At 39.8% G+C, this 25,452-nt stretch overlaps 1 protein-coding gene across 2 annotated transcripts in view; it reads left to right on the forward strand.

Annotated features, from left to right (window-relative positions):
* Positions 1-12: 12 nt before the first annotated feature.
* LOC115431141 (lysine-specific demethylase 6A-like) overlaps positions 13-25,452 on the forward strand; it is a 38,893-nt gene continuing 13,453 nt past the window's right edge. The window contains exons 1-16 of one of the 2 annotated variants that reach the window (XM_030151383.1): positions 13-497; positions 636-699; positions 12,264-12,372; positions 12,727-12,776; positions 13,037-13,095; positions 14,851-14,971; positions 15,515-15,569; positions 16,442-16,476; positions 17,151-17,244; positions 17,524-17,650; positions 18,826-18,924; positions 19,184-19,403; positions 20,712-20,849; positions 23,512-23,643; positions 23,738-23,806; positions 25,040-25,141. In XM_030151383.1, the coding sequence (XP_030007243.1) occupies positions 319-497; positions 636-699; positions 12,264-12,372; positions 12,727-12,776; positions 13,037-13,095; positions 14,851-14,971; positions 15,515-15,569; positions 16,442-16,476; positions 17,151-17,244; positions 17,524-17,650; positions 18,826-18,924; positions 19,184-19,403; positions 20,712-20,849; positions 23,512-23,643; positions 23,738-23,806; positions 25,040-25,141 (1,653 nt within the window). In that variant the 5' untranslated portion in view covers positions 13-318. The remainder of the gene's footprint in view (positions 498-635; positions 700-12,263; positions 12,373-12,726; positions 12,777-13,036; positions 13,096-14,850; positions 14,972-15,514; positions 15,570-16,441; positions 16,477-17,150; positions 17,245-17,523; positions 17,651-18,825; positions 18,925-19,183; positions 19,404-20,711; positions 20,850-23,511; positions 23,644-23,737; positions 23,807-25,039; positions 25,142-25,452) is intronic. The other variant, XM_030151387.1, reaches the window with a different exon arrangement.

A 25,452-nucleotide genomic window follows, 5' to 3' on the forward strand; every position in this document is an offset into this window, starting at 1 on the left:
CGGCGCGTGGGTTCGCTTGGGTGATACAATTATAACAACTTTATCTTCGCGGCCGTAACGCATTTTATTGTCAAATTCTCATATCTTGGATATTATACTCAGTTATTCGCATTCAGACACAGGAACAATATCACTTTGTGGTGAAAAATGTGACGTTTGAGGATCTACCCGGAGAGCGCTTCTGTCCCCCCGAAAGGATTTACTATATCGAATCGCATCTTTTCATCCTGGGAAAAAGTTTTTGATCATTTTGTTTTCATCGGTTTTTCTTCTTTGATTCGGCGGAGCGAACCGTTTGTCCCCGCGTCGCGATTTTCCATGCAATCGTGCGGTGTGTCTCTTGCCGTTGCTGCCTGCGCTGCTGCTCGGAGTCTCGGCTCGGCTTCTTGTGGTGGTGATGAGGAAAAGAAAATGGCGGCGGGAAAAGCGAGTGAAACAGAGGAGGACTTTCCGACACTGACAGCCCAGGAGAGGGACAGTTTGGTCGGGATTGACAGGTCGGAATAGTAACCTCGTGCACTCACATTAACGCACAGTTTGAAATTAAATTGCTAATCATCCCTTGCATGTCGAAAAGCTGTGTGAGCCGCTCTGCAAGTGATACTGAGCCGCCTATGTTGTCTTCTTGCTTGCAGCTCACTGTTTGGATTTCAGAAGCTTCATGAAGATGGCGCCAGAACGAAGGCCCTATTAATGAAGGTAGCAATTCTAACTGTATTTATTTCAACACCAAGCAGCACCATGTCCAATGACCACACTCCAACCCCTCCGCTAACACACAGGGCAGTGAATTTGCTGTCAAACTAGCTAGCCAGCTTGAACGCAAGTGGCCCACTCACTATGGAGACCAAGGCCAGCTAGCCGCAGCCCCTGTTTTAGCCAGTGAGCTAGCTTGCTAGTTAGCTGCTCTCATCCGATGTACAGCGACCCTGCACCTGCGGCTACGCGGCGTCGCTAGCAAGAATAGCACACTAGCGGTGGCTCTCATGTTTTAACCGGGCTGTTAACGTACATGTAGTTAATGTTTGTTAGGCAACCGCCCATGTTAGCTTGATAGCTAGTATATGCAACACATCTTTGCACAATGTTACACGTATTTCCATCGCTTGTAGACACAACGTCATCATGATTAAATGTAACCTTAGCATATTGACTGCTGGAATCGTTGCACTTTAATTAGGAAAGTTTTATGTCTCGATGAGATGGTTTTTATTGCAAACTTTAGAGTCTCGCATCAAGCCACATAAAATGACAGTGGCCTTAAATGGCCGTGTGGCTACGGTAGTTGTTACACTGCTGGAAGTAACGTCAACGCTGGAGCCGTGTTTTAGGGTCCACCAAATTCAGCTCCCTCGTTTTGTCGCTTGGTTGAGGTGAACGTATATCACGTAGCATTGCTCCAGTGTCCTGGCCCAACCTAGTGCCAAGTTGAATTTGTGAATTGCATGGCTTTACTGTACGTACATGTCGTGCACTGGTAGTTTTATCGTTTGTGAACGAGTTGACAAACGTTACAAGTAACGTTAATGGCTGGCTGCCTGTCCAAGATGGCGGGACATGGCGGAGTGACACCGATAACTATATACCCAATTTGATGTGAATATGTGGTTGCGTATTGTCTGCGAATGACCAAAGTGTGTCTCCACTTCCCTCCCGGCTCGTGTTTGTCGGTTAGGACGTGTTTGTCTTGCGGACCTAGATGGTGTCACTGCCCTTTGTTTACAATTTTTGTGGAGCCTGTGTGGCTGTGCCTGGGCTCTCTGTGTGCTCGGACTAGAAAGCTACGCACAGTCTACCTGTAGGTAACACACTGCGGTGATACAAAAGGCAGAGCTCTTCTCTTGGGCGTTTAATCTGAGCTGTGGATGTTCAAAAGATGATCCTGGCTCGGAGCTCCTCTTTTCAGGGCCCATCCACCAAACATTCGCTAGGTGGTGTGGGATACCTAGGAAGTGCAGCTACTCATCCAGCTACACCGGAGCATTAGAAAGCAATGGCCTCATCATCCTTGCTAGGTAGTGTAGACGGTGTGCTATGTATTGACCTTAAATTAAACTGCAGGATCAGTTATTGTACAAAATGTCCCCTGACTTGTTTATTTCTTGAAAGAATTTCAAATCAAACACTGACGTAATGGCTGAACAAATAATGTGTTAATAAACTAAGAGAGCAGCTTTGTGCTTTTGTTTGGGGGCAATAACACAAGCATTGCTCCGTTGTTGAAATAGCATACCTTTACTGTAAAAAATGACCATTTAACCATGTTACATGTGTTTGGATGGAACTGGCCGGTGATTCAACCAACTCAATATTCTTTCTTCTTACAGTTCTGTGTTGTGATTGTCACTGTGATATTTAACACTGTCATAAGCCATGCTTAGCTCTGAATTCAACAGTATCTATCACCAGGTGGCCTACATCATTGCAGGCCAATAAATGTATTTTTTGTCAAACCACTGTATGTGTATCCATTCACCTCACCTGTGTTGATGCAAACATGGTGTTACGGACCACACTGAATATGACACTAGGGACAGTATACAGTATAAATTACATAAGCCCAAGTTTAGCATGGGTCTTACTTTCTTATGGCTGTCACAATACCACTTTTGCCCTTCTAATATGTAAAATCGTTGCTACCATTGGCGGATCAACTGTTTTAGGTTTGATCACAGGTGAAGATGTTCCAATGATCTACCAGTAGATTTATGAAATGTTCTGACCACAAAGAAGAGTTTGAAACCTTAAATAACTGTCATTTTCCTCTGGTTTAATATGTAGTCAAATATTCTTGATTTTAATTTAATGCTGTGAAAGCTAGTGTACAGTTTTCTTTTCAAATAAACAAAGGGAATAAACACGAACTCAAAAAAATACACGACAAGACGTATTTTTTTCTATTGTTACATAATATTTGTCTCCATGTTGTTTTCATCTTAATCTGAATAATTTAATTACACTTATAACTATCAAATTTCTCCTACTTTTGCTCAAGGCCAAAAATCTGCTTTTGAGCTTGTGGATACTTATCAATATACACTTCATTTTAGTGAGACAATAACTTGTTGGCCACTCGACCCTCTTTATACCTGGTTAATAACGCCCATAAGTCACTCTATATGTAAAGAAGTACATATGTTGTTTTGCATTGTTGTTTTTAAGTGGTGAGAGGCAACAATGAACTCCCTGTACCCTGTCTGATGAAAATTTAAATAGATGAAGGAAAAAAATCAGAACAATGCATGCTGGGAATATTCCTTCGTGTGTTCCAGGCAAACAAAATTTCCAGAGATTTTTGACACTCTATGGGATTTTTCACATTTAGACAAAGCCAGCTTACAGGATTTAACTGATATGACACCGTTCTTACACAAGGGAATTTGTAGTTTGTTGCATATGTAGAGAAGACATTAAGTAGGTGGTCCGTCAGTGCAGCCCAGGAAGTAGCCCAGATATGTGAAACAAAGATGATTTATGTGGTTTACACCTGTATGTAAGAGCTTTCCAATCATGATCAGATCATCCAAGATGCAGGAACAGCATTGGTATCAGCAAATGATAGAAGGAACAAATGGTTTTCACATTGATTCCACCAGACGCAAAGTTATCACAAGTAACCGTTGTTTTGTCAAGAAACACTCCCATAGGTCTTAGTCACTGATTGAATGTCTTCTGCCTCCGTAAAAGCATGCTTTGGGAATTATTAAGTGACGAACCTTCATATTTTTGTTAAAAAATATAGTTTCTTTGTGACTACCCTGTCTGGCATCTTGTGTAGGTTGTGCTGATGCACTGTTGCTCTGTCTACATGCAGATAAGTGTGGGTCCAGCATTCCTGACAGAACTAGGTCACTGTATCACCACCAGTAACTTAGTTGCAATGACATAAATTCATAGTATATGGAAGATAAGCTTTTCATCTCTAGTGTTGTTTCCTAAGCATGAAAAGACACCATTTTTATTTTGTTAATTTTTTGTTTTATTTCAGTTTTTTATTCTGTACCGCCTTCCACAAAAATGTTTTTTTTCTGACTTGTTTCGCCCTTAGCAGAGTTTGGTTGTACTCGCGTTGTCTGCATGGGTTTTTTCCAGGTCACAGTGGTCATACCAAAAGACAAGCATTTCAACCATTACTAATACTTGTTAACCTGCCTTTGCCTATAGATAGACTACCGAATTTTGGCTGGAAAGTGCTTGTAAATAGTGCTTTGTCTTTCAGAGACCTAAAATACATTCAGTAGAAAATTGAAATGCAAGCCAAGTCACCTTAAAATCACTGTTGTTGGTTCATTCATATTTGTGACGTTGCATGAAATATAAGATGTACTTTGTTTTACTTGTGGAGTCTTGAAACATGTGTTGTTATACACAAACTTAGCCTTTTTTGGCAGAGGTCACCATGAATGACACTAAATGCTGTGTCAGCGTAGCCTTCATCGGCAACTTGGTGATTCAGTCCAAAAATAAGTCATCCATTTACCTTTTGTGTTTCCATTTTGATTGACTGTAGATTGCCTTGGGTAATATCTGATCAGAATTAATGTAAACTGTAGGTTTTTCTTGGACTTCGGATCTCTTACATAAAAATATTTTTATTGGCATACCTGCAATTGATTTCCGACCGGCTCCTTCAGTCTGAAGATTAAAATACGAGATGTGAGGATGAGGGGCTGGGGGCGATTGTGGAGTTTGAAGGTAAAATGCTAAGTGACGAAGACAGATGGGCGGTGCATGATTGGGGGACAGAAAGACACACTGAAGATCATTCTAGTTTCAGAATTTGATTAACTTACTTTCACCTGAGGACTGGTTTTCTGCTTTTGGCATCTGTACAATGTAGGGCTGAAAGATGTGCCAAAAGAATAATAATTTGGTTGTTTTCACAGATATTATAATTAAAATAGGAATGGTATTTTTTAGTTGGTATTTAACAAGAATATTAACCCATGTACACAGGTGTCTAGATGCAGCCATTTTGTTTGTACCTTCAACCCAATATTTGTCATTAGAAAGAAAGTATTTCCATTGGTCACATCAGTATGTCTGCTATTTAGCAGGTCTGCTTGGGTGTATAGTGTTATGTTTTTCCCAACCCCTATTGTATGATCAGCCCCTGTTTTCCACTGACTGTTTTTCTTCTTTTATAATCTTCATAATTGTATCGTAGAAAGTTTTGTTGTTGGGATGGACATTTGAAACACAAATACTACTCAGTAATTGCTTGGAAGTAGTCAGTGACAACCAGCTATTTTGTTAGTTGATGTCAAAATTACAAAGAAAAGATTTTTTATTATGGATCATCTTTGTGCATCTATCTGACAACAGGAACAGAAAACTAAGTAAAAAAGAAAAGTATTAATGTGACCGGATTCAGACACTCAAGAGTACACTGAACTAATAATGTAATGCCTAATGCAGGATTGTGACCATCTTCAATCTGTATGACAGTCAAAAAGCTGAACAAGACTTGACCGGTGACCTGTTTCTGTGTTATGCTATACATTAACTCTAAAGCCCTGAAAACAATCGTCTCGTCCCTTTTGCATTAATCTGGGTTGCTTATGAACATGAATTGAATTGGTTGTGATCTCCCAGTGAGCTCAGTCCGCGATCGTATATGCAGCATGTTATGTCCCATAACCAGCCAATGTCTGATGGTCCTAATTGTGTAAGAAAAGAGGATAGTTGTAGGAACAAACAAAAAAGTCACAAGATGGCCTTTTTAAATATTTAGTAATCATGATCAGGCACTATAGGAGAACATGTGGAAAACCGCACCCTGTACTCCTAATTGAGTGAGAAATTTACAACATACCAGTAATTCAGAATGATGTTTTTGGTCAGGATAAATGCAACAGTGGGTGGGACCTTTCTGTGTGGAGTTTGCATGTTCTCTCCGTGTACTCCGGCTTCCTCCCATGATCCAAGGACATGCACTGATAGGTTAATCGGATAATCTAAATTGCCCATAGGTGTGAATGTGAGAGTAATTGTTTGTCTCTAATGCCGCGTTTCCACTATGTGGTATCGACTCGACTCGAGTCGGCCTTTTTACGTTTCCATTACGAAAAAGGACCTGGAATCTGGTACCTGGTACTACTTTTTTGGTATCACCTCCGCCGAGGTTCCAGGACTGGTGAACACATACTAAAACATGATGTGTGAACACTGCAGATCACTGATTGGTCACAGAGTCGTCTCTGTGACCCGCCATTTTCCAAAAAACAGAGGCGGAAGTTTACAGTAAATATAGCGGTAGGTTAATCCACATGATGACAGCCCGCAAAACTACACCATGGTTTGTCGAGGAGGATCAGACGTAAAAATTCAGCGTGAGCTTGACGAGACAACATGCAACGAGTGAGTTTATCAGCAACTCTCTTAGCAGATGACGCGGAAGTAATGTGCCGCATCGCTATGATGTCCAGGTACTGTAAAGTGGGTAGTATCCTGTAATGGAAACGGCCTCCAGGAATAGGACCTGGTAGCTGAGGGAGCCGAGTCGAGCCGGTTCCACGCAGTGGAAATGCGGCATGTATGTCAGAAATGATGACATGTCCAGGGTGAACCCTGCCTTCGCTGATAAGTACCTGGGATAGGCTCCAACAACCCCCTTGGCCCTAGTGCGGAATAAGCGGGTTCAGAAAATGAATGAATGAATAAATGCCCCTATTGCTGCCCCTGTCCATAGTCCTGCAGTGCACTATCACAAGCAGAGGCGATTATCCCACCTTCATTATTTAAATCTCCAAACATCTGTGGTGAAGACCCTACCGCATACAAAAAAAGGCTCCTGCATCTAATACAACTGTAGTAACAAATGAACACCTAAAAATCAAATTTTCAGTTGTAGCCTAATACTATAATTATTAGAATATCAATTAATACATTGAATACTGTCATACTTCAAATGTATTATTTGACTGCAACAAAAGGCATAGTGACATTTTTAAAGAATACTTTAAGCACAAAAATGTCACCAATGTGGAAGTCAACTAATGGACCGTGCTTACTGATGACATAATTGCTTCACTTTTATTTCCATTACACACAAACTGGAATCTTTGTAATAGTCAGTACAGCAACAGGACTTCACAGTAAATATATTAGATCAACTTCAAAACCTCAGCCATGACTTGTTTTCATTTCCTGCACTATGTGATGGACAGTCATATGTTAAACCATCCAGTATCCATAAATGTCAATTAGAGCCCGACCGATACGGGATCTTTGGGGCCAATTAATCGGTCGGGCTCAAATGTCAATAACAGTAAACAGTCAAATTGGGCGAAAATTAAGGTGTGAGATTAATTTGTGCGATACTCTTCTTCAGTATTTGCTCCAACACCACCTTGAACACTTTTACATTCCTGTTTAGGATCAGGTTGATTTCCCATTTTATTCGGTAATTCTGCACGTCTTGCTGTGTTTTTTGGAATTAAAATAACCAAGTAAGAAGCAAAGGACTGTGAAATTTACTAAACTATTTGAAGAGGAAAAAGCTGCCTTTCACATTGAGATTATGAAAGTGCTGTTTAAGTAGAGAACCTTCAAATAACAGCTACATTCTGAAGTTTCCTTTGCACACTGTTAACATCCTTTAGTAAAGTTGTAGTTCATCTCTTGGCAGCGCCATTGCAGAGTTTACTCAGATATTTTCATCGTGTCCTTGTTCCTCTGCAGCTATTTGTTCCTCCTATGTCTGCTGCGTGTTGTCTTGGTAAAAGACACTTTTAAGCACTTCTTTTCTCTCTCAATACCCATTGACAATAAACGTATTTGATTATCTTACTGCTTCTTGGCATTGATGATGCGTCTCACTAAGAGTTAAGAGCTGGCATTTGTGTGGTTTTGTTTTTTTGAGGATTAAACATAGTGAATGACATTGACTATAGAGCATTGCAAATATTCTCTGAGAATTTTGAATCATAACATGAAATATTATCCACCTCAGTGAACTTGTAATTTCTCCATTTTACTTGAGTGGCTGCCTCTTTGGCTTTCAATGACTGAGCAGCATTCAGCATTGCAGACCACTGAGCTATCTTTTGAAATGATCTCAGTATGCCATCAGAGAATCCTGAGTGCAAGTGTAGGTCACTGTTGGTTGTATTTGCTTTGGTGTGGGAAGAGTCATGGGCAGTACGTGCACACATTTTAAAGATACGGTGATGATGGTGGTGGTAAGGGTGCTGACCTTTCTTTAAAGTTGCTCTGAACTGGCTTTAAAATGAAGCACACTGACTGGAGTCTGTGGTTATGTATTGTGTCTCACTTTATCAGGACTCTACATGTGGTGGTCCTCTGATATTCTCAATGCTGCTTACTGACACTGATATATAAGGATGACAACCACAGTACACTTAACCTGATACAGTAGGATAGCTATAGATGATGATGGGTGTAATTCCAGTGTCATGGTAAAATGGCATTTACAGCATCAAAACCTTGAATATTCATGAATTTTATTCTTTACATCTGCACATGTTCTGCTGTGAAACATCAAAAATTACAGTAAAACAGGAACAGTTGTACAGTATTATGGGAAGTGAGCAGTATGTTTTCTTAAAATGGACTAAATGTCTCGTAAAATTATTTTGGTCTCATGCTTACCTAGACGGTCTCGCAGGACGTCATCTGTTGTAGTTGCTTGCGATTTGCTTATGATTTCAGTCAGCATTTTCCACTCCCTCTGCTATCTCCAAGTCTGCCTCGCTACATTAAAGAACAAGTTATAAGCCATGTCTGATTGCGATTATTTGTGGCCATTTCTTTTGCCGATATTAGGCAGTTTTTTTGCTAGGGTTTGACTCCGTCACTGTGCAAATGTTAACCAGTAAAAGTTCCTCCCTGACACTTTTTGCAACGGCACTACCTCTGTATCTGTGGCTTAGTATTATTGCTGAAGAGAGGCTGGATTGGTTAAAAGAAATACAGACAAGCTCACAGAATGATAATGCATGCAGCCTGACCTTTCCTCTGTGCTGGACCAAAACTGAAACAAAGTATGGAATAGGTGTTGGTATGTGAGACATACTCAGAGTGCTGCAAAACAGATGTTACTGTAAATCGTGTGTGGCGGAATGTTAAAAAAAATGGGAGAAATGGTTTTTAAGAATGGCAGATGAGACATATGTGACAGTTCTGTACTAATACATGTAATGTTCTAATTTGTTCCCTATTTAATCCTTGCAGCTGTTGTTTAAGCTATGATACAGTATGGCAGTATAAGGAGAACTCATATGGAAGAGGAAATTAGAACCAGTCTTGTCAAATAGATTACCAAGCATGAAGTTGTAACTTGGGATGGATGGACAGGGCTCAAAATTAACTTTTTGACCTAGGAGCACTGTGCTCCTAACCCTAAAAAGTTAGGAGCACAGGCTAAAATCTAGGCGCACCACTATTATATAAAAAATTTGGAGAACAAGCAAAACTCTTGGCCATACCAAGTAATATTCCTATATGTATTTAAGCAATGTTAACAACCTAGAATAAAGTATTTGAATAGAGTATGAAAGAAAAAACTTACATTGACACAGGTGCAAAACAATTGTCAATGTGTGGTATATACTTTAGTTGGTTCTTGGAGAAGAAAGACGAATCACACCATTATTTGCAACAACCAACTTTTTTATTTCATGGCCTAAAGGCCCTTAGTCACTGTGGTCTACACCACGCCTGAAGTCAAGTCTCCTTGACCTGGTGCCAGAGTGTAGGTACTTCCTGACCGCTGGCAGTGCATCGAAGTCATGCAGTGTTGGACCATCCGCAGAGATGCGCACGCGAGGGGGCGGGGCACTAGATTTTCCGCTTCAGTCAGCGGGGCGTGGAGCTTGTTTATTTTCAGCTGACGAGTTACTTCTGCAGCCATTATTCTAGGCGCACGTATTAATTTTCGCTCATTTTTTTATTGGCGCACCGTGCGATCGTAATCTCAAAAACAGTCGCACTACCGAAATTCTCAGGCGCATGCGACCGTAATTCAGTCGCAGTCACGAGCCCTGATGGATATATCAGCTTAGTTTTGGTAAATAACATCTCCTTTCACTAATGGCAATGTCTAATGGCTGATGTTTGTCTGTTGTTATATTAATCATTATTTCATAACTTTGTCTCATTAAATTTGTACTTTTCTCTGTCCTTGTTGAGACACAGAGTAGATCAGCAGAATCACATCCAGGTTGCATTTAACGGTCTCTGATCAGTGATTGGTAATTACAGCTATCAGTCACATATTTAACCCTCTATCTGTATGAAAATTCATGTGATACGACAAACCCTAAGCATCACAAGGTAGATTTTCTACAGTCTGAAACATAGGCAAGGACCATTAAAAAAATAAAATAAAATAAACTATGGGGTCACGTCAAGCAGTGACATGGTTACATGTTTTTTGTGTTCAATGGGCTCCAACTTTGTACATATATAACCTATATCAATGTGTGTACCATATTTCAGTAGGTATTTGTCAGTACTTAACGCATAAAGATCCAAACATTCACCAGTGACCAAAATCATCTACTGATCCAAAATGTTTAATAACTGTTGATCCATTAATCCTATCAATACATGTCAATAATTGGTGTAAAATACAATTTGTCATCTTTTCATGGTAATTAGACATGACCCATGGCAACGTTCAGAGGCTCCATAGTGAACATGGAAACACCGTCATCTTCTACAACATTGATTCACCAGGAAAACCCATGGAGTTGGATCCATGATAGTGGATGGAGGCACTTGTTTTATGTTCAATTAATGATATATTTGCTGAGAAAATCACCTTTTCTTCAGTTTTCTCTGTTTCTGATAGAAAAACCCTCAAGTTTAATCAGAGCTTTAATGAACGATTACATGATCAGTTCATTAAATATAGGAAAATGTGTGATTTTCACTGAAAAAACCCAAATTACAGTGGATAATATTATAATAAATGGTTCTAAATCACTTAAAAAAGGTGAAATCTAGAGTGAAATTTATTTGTGAACTACCACAAAAGTAGCACTGGGTCTTTATGGGTTAAACATTGTAAGGATGATGACTGTATAAAATAAAATTTTTGATCAAGAATATTTTAAGATGTGCTCGGTAACACGGTTTCATCGAAATATCACTGATTTTGGCAAGGTTTATGCCAAAGTGCTTAACATGTGGTTCCCACTGGAAATTCACTCAGATTTGCCTATGATGTGTTAAATAACATATTAAGCTACACTGAATTCAAAATTTTGGAAAATATATTGGAAACTTTTGGACTTATTGACACAGATTTAAAGTGACACTGTTTCAATTCTTGATCCTATCATGATGTAAAAGCCAATGTGCCTGAAACAAGTCAAATATTATTATTTTAATACAAGCATTTATTATACATCACAGTAATAAACTAAGAAATGAGTGCATACAGAATAGGACAAGAAAAACTTTTATTTTTCTCATAGATGTGCGTGTTCCCTTGACCTGACCGTATGGGACTGTAGCTTTAAGTCAGTTCAGTTATGTTTTATAATGAAGATTTCTTTGCTTTTGTTGCACAGACGCTGCAAAAATCCCAAAAAAACAAACAAACTAGCATCAGATTCACATTGTTATTTTAAACATCAGTATATACCCAGATTACATAATCGGTGCATCCTCTCTCAATATCTCATACACCTGTCCACTTTCAACAGGGATGACTAGTGCAGTTGGCTGTTACTGATCAGATGCACATGATATGTTTCTTATTGGAAGACTGAGAGTGTCTGGGACCAGGTTTTGTGTTGTTATGGGCAGACTGAGTGAAAGCACCAGCGTTGTCACGTAAGAGGAAATGATATGCAAGTCTCTGGAGAGAATTCCACCAATCTAAGCTTGTGCACCTTGCACCAGTGACTCCTTCCAGTCTGTTATTTTCAGGAAAGTAGTAAAACACTTCATAGAGAACAATCATCCAACTGCAGATTTAATACCTGCAATCAAACCAGGAAGGTGGAAGTATTTTCAGCAAGATCTCTAAAGTACAAGTCCTTATCTACAACAAACTCCATTCCAGTCAGTTATTCGAGGGCTGATATTTATCTCCTGAAAAGAAATTTAGTCAGCTTTGCCAGAATCATGGAGCTGGCGCCTGACGTCAGCTGTTCAGTGACTTTGAAAAGTTCTGTGTGACATTATGTTCTGTAACTCAAGGTGTGTCTCACTCTCTCGCACACTGTGTCTGAAATACACACACATGCACACTGTCCTGAGGACCCTGTTTGTTTGTGTGTCTCCGCCAGGCTGTCCGCTGCTATGATTCGCTCATCCTTAAAGCCGAGGGCAAAGTGGAGCCTGAGCTTTTCTGCCAGCTCGGGCACTTCAACCTCCTCTTGGAGGATTACCCAAAAGGTGAGTAAACTCCGCCTGCTCTCAGTTCAGGACGGGTATCAGTTATTAGTACTGAAATGAGACTAAATTTAGAATAACAGGATTCTTTATTGGAATCCATTCAGTTGCAATCTTGAGAAATACAAAATAGCTCCCCAAAGGTTCTATGAAATAAGAAAATTAAATTGCCACTTAAATTTGTTTTGAGCTTGATTTGCAGATATGACTTGACATATGAGCAATTTTTTACGGTGGAAATTGGATGATCATCTACAGACACATTTGTCTGGATTCCATTCTAAACTGGCACAGATTTTGTTGAACCTTTTGTTGTGGCACAGATTAACTCAGTGCTTCTCTCTCTATGAATCACAGCATTATCTGCATACCAGAGGTACTACAGTTTACAGTCAGACTACTGGAAGGTAAGACGCACAGACTCATTCAGTTCACCATACTCTCATGTTCCACTTACAGTCATACTGTCACCTACTCAGGAAGCATGTACGGTCAAATTTGGGTTAGATAATGGTGTAAGGTGCAGTTTCACCTTTCATATTTGAGTCATGTTGAGTTTTCTTTCCTGTTGCAAAGAAATTTAGTGGTGAGAGTAGATGCTCGTTTTTTACTGTTTATCATTTTACTACTTGTTGTAATTCCCTTATACCTGTCTGCTTGTACACAGAATGCTGCCTTTCTGTATGGCCTAGGAATGGTCTACTTCCACTATAATGCCTTTCAGTGGTGAGTACTACATCTCTGAATTATTGTTCGCAAAAGGTAGGAAAATGATTAACACACAGCGCTCTTTTATTGAAACTATTCTGTAATCTGCAACAGTTCTCAGGGTTTCTGCGGGTCATTAAAAAGCATTAAAAGTCATTGAATAGATTTTGTGAAAATTAAGGCCTTAAATGGCATTAAAAAGCATTAAATTTGATGTCCAGAGGCATTGTAAAATTAAAGACACTTGATGGGAAAAAAGGCATTGTTATTCATGATTTATTTTGATTATATAAACATTTTATTATTTTGATCGGAAGTATATTGTGATGATTGAAAGGTGGAACCCTTTAATTGGCTATTGTCTATGGCCGATGCACGAGGTCACAACACCGGATGCATGGAATCCAATATGCTGTGCCGAAAGAGCGGAGGGAATATTAGCAAATGTCAGAAAAACGGGAATATGCAAGTTTCAGCAGAAATGATTGGAGATGATTGGAGACACCACTGAGAACCTGGCTTTAGCCTTTCGACGGTAGAACGTCATGTATGTATAAAACTATATATAAACCTGTATCTGCAGTTGGACATGGGTATTAAATTTGTTTAAAGTGGCATTAAACAGGGCATTAAAAAGCATTAAATGAGATTTGCTGAAACGCTGGTTCTATATGAACATGTGACTGTCTGAGAAAGTTAAAAAAACATGTAATCATATTTAGCCCAGTATTAAACAGTTGGTGCCATGCACATTCCTTGCCAAATCTGGTCACACCATGACAGTGCCGTTTTTGAAGAAGAGTAACAGAAACTTCAGATGTTCAAGATTTCAGAGTAGCAAATGTAGACACACACCTGAAGTCACAGAAAAATCCACCTATGTGTTGACTGCAGAAAGCATCCTTCAAAGAGAAGGGATCAAATAACTGTTTAGGTCATGCTCATGGTTGGGCACTTATGATGGCTGAACGTGCTGTGAATTTAACAAATAAACATAACGGAACATGAGATGCATTGAAGAAAGAGAGCTTATCCACAAAAGAGCATTTGTGATTGCGGTGCCAGGATTACATACCTCTGCTGTATGTTTTGGTGTGTGTATTGTTACCCTCTGAAAAACAGCTTTTGAGTCAGGCTGTCCTATTTTGTTTCCATGGAAACGCTGCAGCCAGATAACATTCAGTTCTGGCTGAATTGCCAATAAGAATCAGGCAGCTTAAAACCTCTGGACAGATAGAGTCAGATGCAAGCATCAGCACTTACGCTTATTGTTTTGAATGGCTGAAGCCAAGCTTCAGTGAAGAAAGAGGAAAAAAAGAAAGCTTCCCAGGCTCACATACATCCTAGACAAATATTTTTTAACATTGCCAAACTCCGCTATGCCAGACACATTTTTAATTACAAATGCAAGCTGTCAGTCACTACAGTCTCCCAGTCAGGTGTAACAAATAAACCTTGCATTGAGTAACTTTCAGTTTTACTTGTCTATTGATTTCGCTGCCATCTGATTGTGAAACAAACACAGAAAATTAAGTGGAAGTACTTTCTCAGTCACTGTGGGAGAACATCTTTAGTATTCAGTGTGCGATGGCACTCTTGTAGCGTGACTTGAATCAGCATTCGTTGTCTGACCAACAGAAAACACTGCAGCTTAACTAAGCACCTGATGTTCAGTTCCTTTGATCTAGAACAAAAAGCACTTAATGTCTGACTCTAAACTTTAGCCTGTTTTGGGTTCAGTTATATTTGACGTGTTCTCCATCCTCTCCGCAGGGCAATCAAAGCATTCCAGGAGGTGCTGTACATCGACCCAGGGTTCTCCCGAGCCAAGGAGATCCACTTACGCCTGGGGCTCATGTTCAAGGTCAACACAGACTATGAGTCAAGCCTAAAGGTTGGTTCCCCCCAAAACGCGATCACACATTTAAGGTTTAATGTCTTCAATTCAATTAATTCTGTCATCATTTTAATATTTAGTATGTGGGCTAATGCGGTAGCTCTTCTCTGAAAGAAAGTATTAAAGTATTAAGTTAAAACTGTTATTCTTATCAAGTAGTGTAAGCTCACTGCCTCAAGAATGACATACGGCAAAAAAAGTATTTACAAGTAATTATTTGACTGTACTTTTCATTCTTTGTACCATTTGTGCTAGTAGTGATGTGAAAAGAGTCTCCTATTGTTTCATAAAGATATTAAATATAACTTGTCAGGAGAACTTGTCGCTGAGTGGAACAGGAGATAATAGGGTTCCGCTGTGACATTACCAAAGAGTGACAGTATAGCTGCTAGCAGTTAATGACAGAAGAGACTGCGTAATGCACCAGTTATTCCCGTCACGCTGAAAATCCAAGCAGTCGCGAGGCACATGACTCAGCGTAAACACTGGAACTGCTTTTGTTTGTTGTTTTTACTAACGTGTACTGATGTTCTCCCACAGCATTTTCAGCTGGCTTTGATTGACTCCAATCCCTGCACTTTGTCCAAAGCTGAAAGTAAGCGTTTTCTTTGAATTGCATTGCTTTTATTCTGTATAGATGAATTTTTTATCGGATGCCACAGGGTGTTTGGCCAATAATCACATGTATCACTGTAGTGAAATAGCGTGAGTACAGTTAAAAAAGAAAAAAAAGTGCATATTTATTATGTAACTTGAATAAAATGCATCCAAAACAGAAGCCTTTCTTAGAGTGCAGAGCTCCAGGGAGTCCCCTTCATTTCTTTAGCCAACGGATTTGTTTTCTTTCTTTTGAAATAAAGCAGCTCTGGGTTAATGCAAATACTATCTCCCTGCACAAAGCGTTTGATTATGGTCAGCTTTCGGGGTTCAGTCAGGGTAAAACACCAGTATCATTTGATATGCAGCTGCCATCTCATCTCGCCCGCCCCTCTACCTGTTACCTTGGAGACAGCAATTTTCATTTTTGCCCAGCCTCTCACTGTTTGCCTTTCCCTCTCTGTGTCCCCCTCATTTATGTTCTCACTCACACACATTGCAAGGGCAGCCCCAGTCTTTCTTCCCCTCACTCTCCCTCTATCTCTCTCTCTCTCTCTCTCTCTCTCTCCCTCTCCCCCTCCCTCTCTCCATCTGCTGAGAGTCACTCAGGCAGCTTAGATCAGACACTGCAGCGCTCCAGACAAAGGAAGGTGCCGTTAGGAGCACAGCTACCTATCTGGTGTGTTACACTTAATGTAGACAGACAACCTTGGGCTGCTAGCATCTGTTTTATTGACAGCGCTGCACTACTTTTGAAAGCCTTGAAAAGACTATGAGGAGGACCAACTCTAAAAAGGGGTGGGAAGCTTTTCTAAATTGTCAAATAACCTAACATGTGTTTTTCTTTCACTGTTTTTTTTTTTTTCACAGTTCAGTTCCACATTGCTCATTTATATGAGATTCAGGTAAGTGTCTACTCGTTTTACTCAGTCTATGCTTAGTTTTGTTTCCTCCTGATAAACAGTGTTTATTTCCCTGTCATCTGTCAGTGTTAGAGTAAGTGCTGTGCGTTTATTGAATGTCGAGTGCTTAGGTTATGTCTGGTAACCCACTTACATTCTTAAATCACAGGGCATCTAATTGCCGGGGTAGCCCTTTTTTGTATTTTGAATCAGGTTCTAACAAATTGAGGAGGGTGCGTGCGTGAGTGGGTGGGTGGTGTGCGGGAGGGGATAGGAGATTACTCTCAGTCGATCGGCAGGGTTGCCACGGAAACAAGAAAGTCTGTCTCCCCCTCTTTTGTATGCTGGTGGTCTCTCTCCTTATGTCTGTTTCAGTAGAGAGGTACAGTAACACTTGCCAACTCTGGGAGTAGCAGAGATCCACAGCTAGTGTTTTTTTTTTTTAGTTGTGGTTTTTTTTTTTGTGCTGTGTCAGAACACAACCCTGCAGTGGATGTCTCAGCCTCGCCACTCAGCTGCAAGTACGGAATAAATGTAGAAGAAGGCCACAACTTTTCTTTTATGCTGCTCAGAATCACAGCTAAAGATGGACAACAACAAAAGGGACTGGAGATGTTATCTGTTGAGGGGTTTTGGGGTTTTCTCTGATCTCCTTTGTCACATGTTTTGTTATACAGAAGAGATACCGGGCTGCCAAGGAGGCCTATGAGAGCCTTCTACAGACAGAGGATCTACCTGCACAGGTGAAGGCCACTACCCTGCAGCAGCTAGGTAAGAGTGTAAAAAGACTTCTTCTATTTATTAGGTTTGATGTTGCACTAGTGTTTGTCTTTATATTGTTTTAAGATAAGACTCTACAGCCATTAAATGTACAGTTCCCTCAAATGTGTAGGGGTGTTAAATTCAGCTTAAAATAAATACACATTTGCTCTTGGTTTTCTATTTATTTATGTTCATTATATGCATTTCTATTTTCCCTTCTAATTCTAAAAAAGCACTCAAACATCGATATTTATTTTATTAATTTATGTTTTTGGTGATATTTTCAAGGCTGGATGCATCACACCGTGGAACAGCTCGGAGACAGAGCCACCAGGGACAGCTATGCCATCCAGTGTCTGCAGAAATCTCTGGAGGCTGACCCCAACTCTGGACAGTCCTGGTACTTCCTTGGCAGGTACATCCACACAAATGTCGACGCTATCTGTAGATACCATTTGTGCCATGAAGTTGATGAAGAAATAAAACAGAGCTGTAAGTCTTCTGATCCAGGTTGCATATACTTACCATGGATATGATGTAGGTATTATTTGCAGATGGTGTTCCTTTGCTTTCTCACCAGTTTGTTTATTTTCAGGATGTAGTTACACTACATACAAAAAAGCCTGGATAAAACTGAAAGGCAAATGTCACAAAATTACAGCGTCTGCAACTTTACATAAGCATCTAAAAGGTTATAGCCCTTACTTTATATATATATATATATTGATGTGTGCGGTCATTCCTAATGTCATCGCTCTAGGTTCAGAAATGGAAAGTTGCTTGAGGAATAAGTGATGTGGTTGGGACTTTGGATGTAGAGACAACTGGTCCCTCAAACTTCCCCCAGTGGCTACTCGCAGTATTGCAAAGAAAACAAATCTCATATGAGCCACAAACATTTTCCCCCCTCACAGTAAAAACAACATCTATAAAACTGCTAACAGGCCCCTGCAGCTTCCAAAATGGTTTGATGTTGCACCCTGTTTATTATCAGTCTTTACAACATGGAGATTTTATTTGTGTTAAATTGTCTGAACATCCAAGAACATACAGCTGCGGGTGAAACACTGGTCTAGAGGCTTCGGCAAGCATGTGCAATGTACTGTACTACACAGAAATAACCCAGTAGCCTGAAATTTTGGGGGGTATGCATCAATGAACCACTTTACACTGAAAAGAACAAGCACCACATTGGACGCACAATCATATTCCAGTACATCTATGATTAGTGCCTACAGGTGTCATGCAGAATTGATTAAAAAAAAAATGTTTAGGCTTAAATTTTATTAAGGTCTTTAAAAGTCGTGTTTTTTTTTTTCCATTTGTAAAATGCTGCTGGTATCCTGTATAAACAAGGATGATAAGCGCATTAGCACATTAATGCACATTAGAGCGTTTGTTTTTTTTATGGCATTAGTGCCATTCTAACGCGAGAGTATCCTTGTAAATGCTTTCAACAAGCACATTGTTTGTCTGAAAATATTATATATACAATAAGTAGAAAAGAGACATTGATAATAGATTTTTACTTCATTTTTTTCCAGTTTTATCTCACCTTTTTCCAAGCCTGACATTCTGTTTCTCTTGCAGGTGCTACTCTAGTATTGGGAAGGTCCAGGACGCTTTCATCTCTTATCGGCAATCCATAGACAAATCAGAGGCCAGTGCAGATACCTGGTGCTCTATAGGGTAAGGCTCCATTGATTTATTTTATTACTTTAAACTGCACTGCAAACTAGGTTTTCTCTCGCATGTTTTCCAACTTATTTGACTTATACCTTCAACTTCATTATTTCACCCATTGATTTATTATTTTTTATCTGAAATCTCCATTTTAAAAAATTAAAAAAAAAAACTTTCTTCTTCTGTTCCCTCTGTCCTCCCATTTTTATCTATCTCATCTCGATGTCTCATTCACACTCTTCCACCCCCCCACTCCCACCTGCAGGGTGTTGTACCAGCAGCAGAACCAGCCCATGGATGCTCTGCAGGCCTACATCTGTGCTGTGCAGCTGGACCACAGTCATGCTGCTGCCTGGATGGATCTGGGCACACTGTATGAGTCGTGCAACCAACCGCATGACGCCATCAAGTGCTACATCAACGCCACACGCAGCAAGGGCTGCACCAACACCACTGCGCTAACCCACCGCATCAAATGCCTGCAGGTGGGTGGAGACAGGAAGCTGAACTGTCCCGTAACGCCAGCTTAAAATCCCATATATAGTATAAACTCAGAGCTGTCATTTTGCATGTAGGCACACACTGTCCCTGTGCTCAAAGTAGGGTTGTCCCTGTGATGTTTTGCCCCCAGTTCTGATAGTTTTGTTCTCTGGAGGGTGTATTTGTCCCAAGTATCAGTGTGCACAGAGTAAGCTTGCATTTAACAACTAAAGCACGTTAAAAGTTTGACACAATCAGAACTAAGATCAGCGTTTCACTCAAAGCTGCTCTACTTGACCCACACTGTCATCATGTCCTTCAGTTAAAGCACTGCATCTGTCCAGAGCTCAGCTGGGTGCATTCGACAGCTGACACACACAGAGAGATTCAAGCTTTATAGTAGATACTGATCTGTTAAAAAGCCCTGGAGTATCTGGGGTATCCCTGATTAAAACAATCAATTGTCCAATTTATTTTTGATGCTTTGAAGTTTAACCATTTAAACCAGTCTCACAAACAGCTCTTTAATGTGACTGTGGAGAGATTTTAGTGAAAAAGGGAAGGCCAGACGATAGCTGAAATGCTCTACTCTTTTTGTTTGTGGTTGTCGTTTTGGGAGTAAGTTCGGTAGACTAGTGTTGACCTGTCCATCTGATGGTTGGCTCCTCCAGTCTCCTCAGTTTCGACTCTCCCAAATACAAACTCCACCTCATTAGTACAGACACCAGAGGATCAGGGTCGCCACGGTTTTCTCTGCAGGACATTTACTGTCATCATTGCTTTTTGCTGTTGTTAGCTGTTAGTCATTTAAGCGAAAAAGCCAAGCCCCATTGGAATAATATGTACCGTAAGAGGGTAAAATAATGGCTTAATCTAATCATAACTGGCTGAAAATTACCGTTAGCCCCACACAGGTGTATCAATTGGTCATCAGTATATCCTAAATCAATGCCATTTTCCTTTACATATGCATGAGGGAATGTTACATTTTCACCAATTGTGTTAGCATACTTCCATGGCATTAAGACAAGCTCACTGGCTTGTTTTAATGGACTTGTGACTGTGTTTGGGATTACTGTTTGGAGATTGTCATTCCTTGTGTGGATGATACATAATGTAGGACCATTAGCTAGACCATGCATCCAATAGGATTTAAAAGCACAACCTTGCATTCTGCTGTCAACTTAGCGTCTTGTGTTAACCTCTATCTATTTGCCATTGCTGATCATTTCCTTGTTTTGAGGTCATCGTTTTTTCAAAGCCTGTGTTTTTATTATTTTTTTGATTTTTCACGTCGTTTTCCATTCCCCTAGGCTCAGTTGAGTAACCCCCAGCTCAGTAGCCTACAGGGTAAAAGTAAAATGCTCCCTCTTATTGAGGAGGCATGGAGTCTACCAATCCCAGCTGAGCTAACCTCCAGGCAGGGAGGCCTGAGCAGTGCACCACAGCAGGTGAGAGACCAGTTAGAGCAACTTACACCTCCCCCTCCCTTCCCTCCCTTTGACTGATGCAGGCACGCAAACACACGATGCACACACAGACATATGGGTCAACACCAACGCATGCACTGTTGAAACGTACTCATGGGTAACACTTCAGCCTAACTCCGCCCTCTGCAGCGTTTGTGAACACAGATGTCTAAAGAAGCTGCATGAGCTAAAAATACCTAAAACAACCTACTTGTCTACTTCACTGCTTAATAAAAGCAGTTCTAGTGAGATTGGAGACATTGTGAAGCCATTACATGTTGACGTCATGGCTACTTTATGGCATCTGTTAAACCCGAGGAGGGGTCCAGACAAGTGTTACCCAGTCCCGCACTCCCTTTCTTGTCCACCGCACAGTAGTCACTCGGCTTCACCCATCACGCTCAGTTTAAGAGGAAAAATCCGTAAGGCTTTGTGTATGCTTGTTGAAATTCCAAAACTTTAAAATTAATTTACAGTCAATCCCATTTTTAATCTAATGTGGTATTCAGGAGTAGCCCCCTGTGGTTCATTAACAAATCCAGTCTGAGGTGAAAAACTGGTTGAACTTGCACCTCATTGTTGTTTTCTCTAATCTGCTTGAGTTTAGACTGTGAACGATTGCCTTTCTGAACAGATTAATGTGCTTTAATTCAAAGCCAAGAAGCTGCGTTTGTAATTCTCACACTCTTTGACGCATGGCCGTTTGGCCTCTGACCCTGTCCCAGTGTGATCGGTGAGGTCGTGCTGCCGTAGAGTATACGTAGGCTTCTCATTGGTTCTGTCCATCTTCCTCCCCCTTCCGTAGTTGACCTTAGATGTCCTGCAGCTGCTCACAAAGCCCCAGCAACGCCCCCTAGTGTCTCATTCTCACTTGCTCATTCATGCCCATCCAAGATGTCAGTAGTTCTACTGCGTCCATGTTTGTGCGTGACCATTTTTGTGTTCCTGACTTGGTACTGAAATGTGTTTTGTTTTTTGTTTTGTTTTTTCTGGCTGTGACTCGGTAAAAGTGTTTTACCGTGACCCTTTACAGACCGGTGTGTTTGAACTGAACATTATGGATTAACATTGAGGTTTGGGTTGTCAGTGGATCTGCTGTGACTCCATGTCTTGGTAATTACTTTTTAAAGCTCGTAGACATCACAGCTGGGCAATATCCAGTCCAATCCAACTTTATTTGTAAAGCCCTTTAAAACAACCGCAGTGGACCAAAGTGCTGTACAGAAGAATAAATAAAACCAAAATAAAAGAAGAAAAAAACAGAATAGATTAAAAGACATAGAACTGTCCAAAAAAAAGAAAACAGTGCTGTACAGAAGAATAAATAAAACCTAAGTAAAAGAATAAAATACAGAAATAGATTAAAACATAATAAAAAGCAGTACAGTTTTAAAAACAAAAAATAAGAACAATAAACCAATTCCAAATAAAACAATAGAATAAAAATAATAAATTCAAACATCTCACATGGTTTCAATGTCTATAAAACACACCTCAATACACTAAAGTGAAATGCCAGAACATAATGTAACTCCTAAATAACAGTATAATGTAAATGATAATATAAATAACTCCTTTGACATAAAAAAAAATCAGCATTTATTTGGAACCACTAACACAGTAGAAAACATCACAGTACATGTCATTTGTATTTTAATAAATCGGATGATGATTGTTCATACATCTTACTGTTAAGTAGGCAATTAAGGATAGATGATTCCAACATAAAAACACAAATCTGTGCTCAAATTTGAATCATTTATGTACTTGCATAAACATAAATTGCATTGCTACAGATACTGTTTCTGCATCAAGGAGGAAAAATGGTATAATTGACACAACACTAGAAACTGCCTTCTATTTGGTTGGTTTAAAATGGAAAAGGCACATATGAGGTAAAGTCATCTTAAAGTATGAGCTTTTATAAAAAAATGATATATCAGTTGCCCAGCCCTAGTAGATATTGCGCAACCTGCAGAGTCATATTTCAGTCTGAAGGTGTTGAAATAAAGCCAGATTTTGATCAAGTGAATTTCTAAGCAGCCGTATCCCTCAGAGTCCGTTCCAAGGCTGAGTGTGGAGTGTGTTTGACCTTTCTACGTAAAGGTTAAGTTATGCCGCTAAACACTCAAACAGCTGCATTATACGCTCTGACAGTGCAGCTAGGAATACTTCTGCCATGAAGTAATTCTGAAAACATTAACTTCGAGTGTGGCGGGTATTGATTCTAAACATTAGTGGTCAATTTCCACTGGAATTCATGCAAACGGGAGAAATGTCGGGGAGCTGTTGTTGGCCTAAGAAGCAACACCTCCTAATACACAGCTCTGTTTTGCTCTTACCTGTTTTGTCTGTTTAAGCCATCGCCGATTCACAGTATTTCTTTTTTTCCCTTCGTTCTTTGCTCTGCCCTGTCCTCTTTCCTCTCCTTTTCCCATATTTTGTGCGTCGACTGTTTTTTCCCCTTTAATTTTCCTCTATTCTTCCTTAATCCTTTTGTGTTTTCTTACCACACATCTCCCCGGCATTGCACTACCCTCTGTCTTCCATGACCTTTTTGTTATTCTTTTTCTATTTTGGCTTGTTTCTGTCTTACATTTCTTTCTTTGCTTTTGCCTGCACTCCTGCCACTGCTCCCTTCTAGGCTTGTAAGCCCAATCACAGTGCAGAGGGTGGGGGCTCAGGTCAGTCTCTGCCCCCTCATGTGGGCCCGCTTGGCCAAGCAGAGGACCAGTCCTGCCCAGCCAAGAGGAGGAGAGCCTCCAGCCCTGGCAAGGTAACTCCTCACTGATAATACGACTCAAGATATTTCCTGTTTTATGTGGTGCTTAATAAAGTGCTTTTATTCACTCATCTCTGTTTTTCTTCAGGGTGATTCATGGGCCAGTAATCCAGCACAGCCAGTTCCCAACTGGTACCTTTCCCCGCAGAAATTACAGGTTGGCAATATGTCTTATTTCTAATTTTTTAAGCCTTAAAAGGTCTTGGAAAAAACTTTGTCAGTTTTTTTACTCCCCAGCTGATAGGTCACGAGCTACTGTGAAGGCACTGTGTCTGTATCTTCTATGAAACTACTGATTGGATTCATTTCAAATTTTTTATGTGGCTTTCTTAGGACAATGTATACAAAGTCTGTTCACAGTTTGAACAAATTTACATTTTTACGAGTTTTTTAAATGTTAAAAAATTGCCTTTACTCATAATGGGCCTTATTTTGGTGGTTTATAACATGTTAATGGTTACAGATTTCAATATAGTTGTTATTGAGCACTGATAGGAAGTCGTATGTGGACTTTCATTTGGTTCCATGTCCTTTGACCTTGAATGACCTTGAAGGGTCATACTCATGGCCCTCAATGTCTAAATTTTAACAATCCTCTCCAAAACTATTCATTTAGAATTCTTTATGTAGCTTCTTTGGGATCATGCTTACAGAGTTTGTCCACAGTTTTGAGAAATTTGTATTTTGGAATTTCTTTTTTTTTTTTTTTTTAACCAATTTTTTTAAAATATTAAATATGTACCTTTATTTATAATGGTCCATATTTTATTCAAATTTTTATGCAGAACAGTCTCATAACATATTACACAGGACATCATTGGAACCAAGTACACTGTTCTTTCTTTTTTTTTTTTAAAGAAAAAAAAGGGTGTCAGTATTGCTCACTGAAAGGAAAAGTAATTTGTGAATCTTTGTTACATGAATGTCATATAAACGTAGACTTTGCAGTGTGAAACATAACAGAAGACTGATTTGTGAAGATCAATGGTTTTCATGGTCATGCTACTTTGTAGAGCAATAACATGAATAGTAATGAAGATATACGCAAACAAACATTTACTTCCATGCACTCACATTTATCTATGTGTATAATGGTCCATATTTTGATGGCTTATAAGATGGAAATGGATGGAGATATTAATATAGTAACTATCAAGTACTGACATGAAGTCATACATGGACTTTGATTTAATTGGTTGAGTTCTTCTCCAGTGAAAGTGCCGCCCCTATTGGGAGATTGATCTCCTACATCCAGACCACAGGACTCTAACATAGAGAGAGAGAACCTGACAACCTCTTAAATTCAAGTTGTTATTGATTCTTGATAGAACATTTCTGGGCCGTTGTTCTTATTTTTACTCTTGTGGTTATTGTTTCTATGTCTTCACAGCTGCTGGAACAGTTGCGGGGTAACCGGGCAAGCCTGAAGCCCCCACAGCTTCAGATGTTGGAGCAGCTGGAGGCTCAGCTCGCCATGATGCACCAGCACCAGGTAAAATCTACACACATAAACATAATAATTCCTTTATATAGTACATGTATCTTTTAGAATGTTTTCTTTTAATAATTTATTGGTGACAACGTGAATTATTTACTGTCAGTTTATGGTGCTATATAGAACATGAATAATTTAGATGCTGATACAAAGCTTTTAAATGTACATGTGTCACGTAGCGGAGAATTTGTTATGACATGTGTACAAGACAGTGAAAGGCTGACACCAAGATACCACAATCAACATCTCGGATGCACAAACACTGATTTCATTCACTCATGATCCACATCCTTTCGTCGTTTCATTTA

This window comes from Sphaeramia orbicularis, chromosome 2 (assembly GCF_902148855.1).
Source record: "Sphaeramia orbicularis chromosome 2, fSphaOr1.1, whole genome shotgun sequence".
NCBI lineage: Eukaryota > Metazoa > Chordata > Actinopteri > Kurtiformes > Apogonidae > Sphaeramia > Sphaeramia orbicularis.